Genomic DNA, 8,320 nt, shown 5'->3' with positions numbered 1-8,320 from the left:
TGGTTCAGGAGTCGCTTCGGATCACGCCACGTAGCCCTCGCTATTACGCCCCGCGTACGAGGTCCGGTACGCCCCGCGTACCTTCGGTCTTATCCGGGTCCTGTCCGAGTGCGAGCCAGCTGGAACACGCCTGGCAACCCTATCCGAGACTACGCCTAGCGTAGCTGCTGGACGCGCAACGTGGTCCGAGGCTGCTGAGGCTATAAATAGCATGCGAGCCATTCCGAGTTTTTCACACCTTTCTTCACTCTCTCTCTCTAAGATCTTTCTCTCTCTAGAGTTCCAAACCCCCCCTAAAGTCTAGGTGAACCCCTAGCACCCGAAGGAAGCCCCGAGGCTCCCGGAGTCCCGAGAAAAAAAGGGTCTTTCGGTTTCGAAACGCTGCTCCGAACAAAGCCCGGTTTTCTTTAAAATTCGCTGTAAGTGAGCTACGCCTATGAAAATTTTAATATAGCTTTTAAATAATTATAGTAATGTTATTAGGTCCTTAAAATATTTATTTTTACCCTTTTGCATATTTCTGGTTCATTAAAGCCCTTACGTTTGGCGGCATAAATGTTCCACTTTACCAGGTAAACCTCCAAAACGGTAAAATTAAAAAAAAAAAGTTGCAAACCTCCGGCTTTAATGAATCTAAAATACGCAAAAGGGTAAATTTGTATATTGCTGCCAAACTTGAGGGCTTTTATGTCATTTGCCCAAAAAGAAATGAAAATTTGAATTCAAAGGTAGACTTCCCCAAAGGCCAAAGCCATGCGCAAAACTTGGTCGTAATATTTGAATGTGAAAAGAACAAGTTGAAGAATGAGTAGCTGTTGAATTTTAGAACAAACTCAACCAACTTGGTTTTTATGTTGAATAGAAGGAAATACTGGGACCCGCAATCAATGGGACGATCAATGTTCTAACAGCAGCAAAGGAAGTGGGAGTGAAACGTGTGGTTGTGACATCATCTGTTTCAGCCATTGTACCCAGTCCTAAATGGCCACCTCATCTCCCAAAGACTGAGGATTGCTGGGCTGATGAGGAATATTGCAAGCAAAACCAGGTCAGTCACACACTCTTTTCTTTTTCCATTTATATTTTATCATAAAACATTCATTGATTCTATTAAACTTTTTGCCATGTCATCATGTCATATCAGTTATGGTACCCGCTTTCTAAAACCCTAGCAGAAAAAGCTGCATGGGATTTTGCTAAGGAGAAAGGATTAGATGTAGTTGTGGTCAACCCTGGAACAGTGATGGGTCCCATTCTTCCTCCAACACTTAATGCAAGCATGCTGATGATTCTTCGCCTTATCCAAGGTAACATAGGACAAACATAAAACATTGTAATGTGTTTGTGTTATATATATAATTTTGAATTAAAGATGAGGTCGTTTTGTTCAGGATGTACAGAAACATATGAGAATTTCTTCATGGGTTCTGTTCATGTAAAAGATGTGGCCTTGGCTCATATATTGGTGTATGAAAACAAATCAGCAACTGGAAGGCATTTATGTGTTGAAGCCATTTCCCATTATGGTGATTTTGCAGCCATGGTTGCACAATTATACCCTCAGTATAATATCCCCAGGTACTGATCATTATAAGAATAATAACTTTAAAATAGGGTTAATGTCATAAAATAACAACATGCTTTCACATTTTTTTGTAAAGGTTTTCAAAAGACACCCAACCGGGGTTATTGAGATCAAAGACTGGATCGAAAAAGCTTATGGAGTTGGGCCTTGAGTTCATTCCTATGGAGCAGATTATCAGGGACAGTGTTGAGAGTTTGAAAACCAAAGGCTTTATAACTTGAATGGGATTTTTAATTATGATAACTTTTGAATAATTGTAGTTGTAAGTCATATAACATAGCTACTTTTATCCCTTTTGTCTTAATGATGTTTTGATGTAATATATGCCAAAATAATTCTACTTCGCTCTTATTATTATTATTTTTTATAATTTTTAGTTTCCGTGTTTTATTAGCGATGAATATGATTTGTTGCAAAATGGGCCTAGTTAAAAGATGTTCGGATTACAATGAGTAATTCTAGGTTCGGATTAAAATTTTGCAACTTTGCAGACACAATTTGTCCAATTAGGTAATGCATTGAATATGGCTTACGAATAATACAAATATTAAATAAAGAGAAATTAAATATTCTCTTACATTTTTTTCCTATCTTTCTATCTATCCATGTTAAATACATGGTGACATGTGGATTAAATGTATTAATTTCATTAAATGTAACACATGTAGGTATTATGTGGATTAAATGTATTAATTTCATTAAATGTAACACATGTAGGTATTTAACATGGGTAGAAGAATGAGTATGAACAATTGAGAATGTTATGTGCATTTGAATACATAGAAATTTTTTGACTTTTTATTTTTAGCTAATTTCTTGTATTTGTTATAAATAGAACAATTGAGAATGTTATAAGCATTTGAATACTATAACAACATCCAAACAACTAGGGACGATTGTGAAAAGTTATTGTTGAATGAGGCATGCACATGTGCCGTATGGGTCATAATTGCTGATTAAAAAGTATGAGTCATAATTGCTGATTAAAAAAAATGGAAGTTGCAGAAATAAAAATAGTTTTTATGGACTTGTGTTAGAACTCTTTTTGGATATAATAGTAAATGTGATAATTAGAAATGAGTCGGAAGTGGAAGTGACTTATGTTAACCTTGTTACATTTATTTGTTTTTTACTTTCAACTATATTACCGGTATCAGCTTTTTTAGTATATTCACTCTCCCATTCACCATTGCAAGCGTGTATTTTATCGGCCATTAGTCGTATATGAAAACAGTATTTCTACCCTTGGATGAAGGTACAACTATCTACATACATATACAAACCTTGTCCGTGAGATTTTGATTATTATTTTTCTTGTTATATTGATGAATGAGCTCATAGATTGCATCTACCGACCTTTATGCACATTGAATAACATCATCTCCTTGGTTTTTCTATTACCATTTCTTCTCTCTAATTATGTATAAGTTTTATTGTCCATTTATATGATTATATGAAGAGAAAATTGTAAATTTAGCCAAAAACGCTAATTACTTTGTAGATAACAGCCAAAAAAAACTGAAGTTGCAAATATAGCCACCAAAATCGCAGATGAGAATGGTCCAACTGCGATTTGCCCATCCCATCTGCGAATGTACAAGTGGCTAAAACACAGACGTGTTTTAGCCACTTGTACATTCGCAGATGGGGTTTTTGTTTTTGTTTTTTTTTTGTGTATATATAAGGAAGAATCAGGCTAAAATCGCAGATGGACAGTGTCCATCTGCGATTTCCTCTCCGTTTGATCTGCGATATTATGGTATTTTTTTCATTTATTATTATTATTATTATTATTATTATTATTATTAAATTTTGACTATGAAATCAATGGGTTTGACTACGAAATAACCTTATTATATATAAACTTTTGTAGAAAATTATCAGTTTACTTGTTATTTCTTTAGGAAATTTCTTAAAAATATATTTATTTTGAGTTTTTAATATAAAATATATGTTTTTTCAAATATTTTATTTTTCTACAAGGTTTCTATTTATTATTGTCTAATTTTTTAGTTTTTATAGTCACTCTATCGATATACTTTTTGTAGGGAATTTTTTTTTCTCTACTTATGCTTATATTTCAATTTTAAACTTATATTAAAAACTATATTTTGTATAAACATATGGATCAAAACTATACGCACACAATCTACAATAAAAAATAAAACAACAAATCATTCAAATACAATTAATCATAGACAATTTTTTTTTACACTAACTTAACAAAACATATAAAAAAAATGAAAAAAAAAGTTTATATATAACAAGTAAACTGATAATTTTCTACAAAAGTTTATATATAATTTTCTACAAGACAAACCATATATTCATCTTTTTTAGAGAGGTTTTTAAGAAATTTCCTAAAGAAATAACAAGTAAACTGATAATTTTCTACAAAAGTTTATATATAATAAGGTTATTTCGTATTCAAACCCATTGATTTAATAGTCAAAATTTAAAAAAAAAATGAAAAAAATACCATAAAATCGCAGATCAAACGGAGAGGAAATCGCAGATGGACACTGTCCATCTGCGATTTTAGCCTGATTCATCCTTATATATACAAAAAAAAAAAAAAAAAAAAAAAACAAAAACCCCATCTGCGAATGTACAAGTGGCTAAAGCACATCTGTGCTTTAGGCACTTGTACATTCGCATATGGAATGGTAAATTCGCAGATGGACCATTCCCATCTGCGAAATCAGTGGCTATTTTTGTAATTGTTATTTTTTTTGGCTAAATTTGCAAGGTAATTAGTTTTTTAGGCTATTTTTGTAATTTTCTCTTATATGAACTCATTTTCGGTGTTGGAAACTGGATCACATATTCATATTAACACAAAAGGTGTTTTAGAGCAATTACTTTCTTTTTCTTGATTCTATAGAGTTTAGACTAAAGCTAAGCTAACTTAATAAGAAAAGGTTGTTGGTTAAGAGATTAATAGTCTAATAAGAAAGAGATTTAGATAATAATTTACGTTGCTAATTGCTATAACCGGTATATATAATGTAGGGGTGAGCATTTGGACCGGTGGACCGGACCGGACCGTTTTTTTGGACCCCCGGGCCGGTTCTCGGTTCTAGGAATCCATCCCGGTCCGGTCCGATTTTTTTCCCGGTCCGGTCCGGTTTTTACCGGGTTTAGAACCGGTTGGACCCGATTTAAAAAAAAATTGTAATCTGTGAAAATTTTTAAACAACCATAACTCATTCGTTTTAAATCAGATTGACACGCGGTTTTTTCCAACGTTTAACTTACAGTTTGTAGATGAATTTAGACTATAGTTTTGTTGATTTTGGTATAGTATTCAATGAGTTACAGACTTTCAAAGTTAAGCTATCAAAGCTGAAAATTTTCAGCTTTTCAGCAACATTTTTAAAATTTTGTAATCTGTGAAAATTTTTAAACAACCATAACTCATTCATTTTAAGTCGGATTGACACGCGGTTTTTTCCAACGTTTAATTTACAGTTTGTAGATGAATTTAGACTATAATTTTGTTGATTTTGGTATTATATTCAATGAGTTATAGTCTTTCAAAGTTGAGCTATCAAAGCTGAAAATTTTCAGCTTTTCAGCAAGTTTTTTAAAATTTTGTAATCTGTGAAATTTTTAAACAACCATAACTCATTCGTTTTAAGTCGGATTGACCTGAGGTTTTTTCAAACATTTAGTTTACAGTTTGTAGATAAATTTAGACTATAATTTTGTTGATTGTGATATTATATTCAGTGAGTTACAATCCTTCAAAGTTGAGCTATCAAAGCTGAAATATTTCTACTTTTTAACTATCATTTTATACTATAATTCTGAATTTTATGTATCTTTAATAGATAAATCATATGAAAGGGATCTTGGTGAACTTGATTTATATGTTAGTTGATTTTATTTGGAAAATTAATTTTACAACTTATAATATTATAACATCAAGGTAGATTAGTTATGCATGAAACAGAAACATAATCATTTTTACAAGTTGTATCGTATCAAACCTAAAAACTTATTTTAACGACTTGTACTCTATGCAATTAAAGTTGTACCGGTCCAAACGGGTCCAAGAACCTCAAAACCCGGACCTGGACCCGGACCCGGACACGGACATGGACACGACTCATCCGGTCCGGTCCCTGGTCCACAATATTCTCCATAACCGGTCCGGTCCAAGCGCCGGTCCGGTCCGGTCCAAATGCTCACCCCTAATATAATGGCCTAATAGAAAATTTGAAAATATAATGTAGGAAAAGAAAAAAAGTAGAAGTATAATATTATAACAATGAAAATAGCAATTCTAATATAAAATAAACAAAAATATAAATTAATACTATTTGCATCTAACACATAAATGTATTGCAATTTAAATATCTTTATTTCTTAAATATTAAACCAAAAAATGATAGGTTGAGTAAGGATATATTTGTTCAAATAAGAACCGCAAGCTCCGCACGTTGACATTTACTGGCGTTCTCAACCGTTGCACTCTAAAGCGAAAGATATAAATCCACCGGAATTGCCCCCTACACTTTATATATTGTCCATTGCTACTACATAATTCGTGAATTTCACTCTCTTTGTTCTCATCTAACGGATAAGGTCGGTTGGGCACCTACACCTTTTGTATTACTCTTACATTTTATAGATAATTTACTATATATTTTATATCAGTGATATAATAATCTATTTTTTTAATAAACTGGTATTTTAAGAATAATTCTACAAAACGAAGGACTAAAGTTGTAAAACGTATAAAGTAGCCAAAATATCGGTATTCCCTGAATCTTTTATAACCACCACTCTCCTGACTATTTCTTGAAGCCATTGAAACCGAAGCTCAACAAAATTTCAACCATGGAAGCTCGCCTTCTGTTCATCTTCATCATCTGTTTGTTCTCAGTCAATACTTGTTCATCATCATCTGATTTTGTAGAGATCTTCCCTATAAAAGAAGCGGAGAAAGTTCAAGTAACAGTCTACTACGAATCGCTCTGTCCATACTGCGAGAATTTCATCGTTAATTATTTGATCGATGTGTTTACTGAAGGAATCGACGCCATAGCCGATGTGAAACTCTTTCCTTATGGTAACGCTAAAGTCAATGCCAACGGCAACATCACTTGCCAGGTTTTCCACTTACTAATTCCAGATCTCGTTTACTTGTATCGTTTTCCTTTCATCATCATCTTCAATTCATCATAGATTTCATAAATCATAATCATCATCGTTATCTAAGTAATTTCGATTTCTGTAGTTTCGGTTAAGAATATGATTACATGTTATTGAATAGCTAAATTCATTTTGGTATGTGTATTTCTTACAGCATGGTGAGCAAGAATGTGTGTTTAACACTATAGAAGCATGTGCAATCAATGCTTGGCCCGATGTGGTAAGTTTTTAGCTCTCTGTTTCCATCTTATTTTTAATTTTCCTTTGTCATGTAGTATAATTTTACAGCATTTCTATGATGATTTGAATCTCCTCCGGTTCAGATTTATACTGGTTTTGTGCCCTAATCCAAACATTAAGATCTATGCTCTCTTACACTACCTCATCTTGTGTTGTTATACATCAGTATTATTTCCAAATTGTAATTGAGGCTTAAGATCATTCATGAAAATAATCACTAACTTATGGATAAAACCGAGAAAATCTGTTCAGTTACTGTTCCATTTTAGCTTGTAGTTGAATTATATTCCAAAACGTTTTTTCTTTTTCTTTCTAATACGTGTAATCAATCTAAATATGCAGCATGATCACTTCCCTTTCGTCTTTTGTGTGGAAAGATACCTATACCATGACAAAGCAGATCAATGGGAATCATGCTTTGAAGAACTAAGTTTGGATCCAAAACCAGTGAAGGACTGCTACAACAGTGGATATGGGAACCAGGTAACAAAAAAAAAAAAAAAAAATTTTTTTTTTTTCTTGATTCACATTAATCCAGATCTTTTTTACCCTAAACATAAATTCGATCACTAAAAGTTACAATCCAACTAATTTTAATCAAATCTACATCTTCCAGCTTGAACTACAATACGCAGTGGATACAAACTCTCTTCAACCACCAAAAAAATACGTCCCATGGGTCGTTGTTGATGGACAACCACTTTACGATGTTAGTTAATTTCTTCAACTCTCTTCTCAAAATTCAATCTCTAATAATGCTTATTAATTATTAATTAACATCTTTTTTAATTTCTTGTTTCAAGGATTACATTTACATTATAAACAACATATGTAGAGCATACAAAGGCCCGAGTTTGCCAAAAGCTTGTCTTAGGTGTCTTGCATCATTTGAAAACCGCATGATCAGTGCCCCTCATGATAAACTCATCCCTCTTCATCCAGTTACATACCCAGAATCTGCAAATCCTTTATTTTCAAAGATCAGATCTTCACTCATGTCCTGGATGTTCAACGAAAACAAAGCAGTGTAATTATTACTAATTAAAGAAAGACTGCAGGGAGAAAATATGTAAATGCATAAGGTATGTTTATAAGTTATAAAACTAAATAGCTTTTGGAAAATGGAATTTGCATTTCAAAACAAATGATATTTGTAGTTTGTTTTCTTTAACGAGTGTATGCCCCCGTTAGAGTAATGAAGTGCAAATATCGCTTTTTGAAGGGGCAAATTTGTACTATGCACTTTATTTGGTAAGTTTAATGTACTTTATGTACTGAATATTGTACTGTATGTAGTGGACAAAAACTCTATTATGTATTTTGGAATTGGTTCAA

At 32.8% G+C, this 8,320-nt stretch overlaps 2 protein-coding genes across 2 annotated transcripts; both read left to right on the top strand.

The window, feature by feature from the left end:
* The first annotated feature begins 779 nt into the window (after positions 1–779).
* LOC145113449 (cinnamoyl-CoA reductase 2-like) lies at positions 780–1,818 on the top strand. Its single transcript, XM_079049540.1, has 4 exons — positions 780–1,048; positions 1,145–1,307; positions 1,392–1,578; positions 1,662–1,818. Exons 2-4 carry the CDS (start codon positions 1,244–1,246, stop codon positions 1,804–1,806), a joined length of 396 nt encoding a protein of 131 aa, XP_078905666.1. The 5' UTR covers positions 780–1,048; positions 1,145–1,243; the 3' UTR covers positions 1,807–1,818.
* A 4,558-nt stretch (positions 1,819–6,376) lies between these two features.
* On the top strand, positions 6,377–8,320 carry LOC145113445 (gamma-interferon-responsive lysosomal thiol protein-like). The gene is made up of 5 exons (XM_079049537.1): positions 6,377–6,703; positions 6,900–6,965; positions 7,328–7,468; positions 7,602–7,694; positions 7,789–8,320. The coding sequence occupies exons 1-5, from the start codon at positions 6,431–6,433 to the stop codon at positions 8,014–8,016; spliced, it is 801 nt and encodes a 266-aa protein (XP_078905663.1). The 5' UTR covers positions 6,377–6,430; the 3' UTR covers positions 8,017–8,320.

Source organism: Lactuca virosa, chromosome 5, assembly GCF_052849685.1.
Source record: "Lactuca virosa cultivar CGN04683 chromosome 5, Lactuca_virosa_CGN04683_v6, whole genome shotgun sequence".
In the NCBI taxonomy this organism is placed as follows: domain Eukaryota; kingdom Viridiplantae; phylum Streptophyta; class Magnoliopsida; order Asterales; family Asteraceae; genus Lactuca; species Lactuca virosa.
The sequence above is the reverse complement of the archived record's forward strand: the minus strand, read 5'-3'. Positions and strand labels throughout refer to the sequence as shown.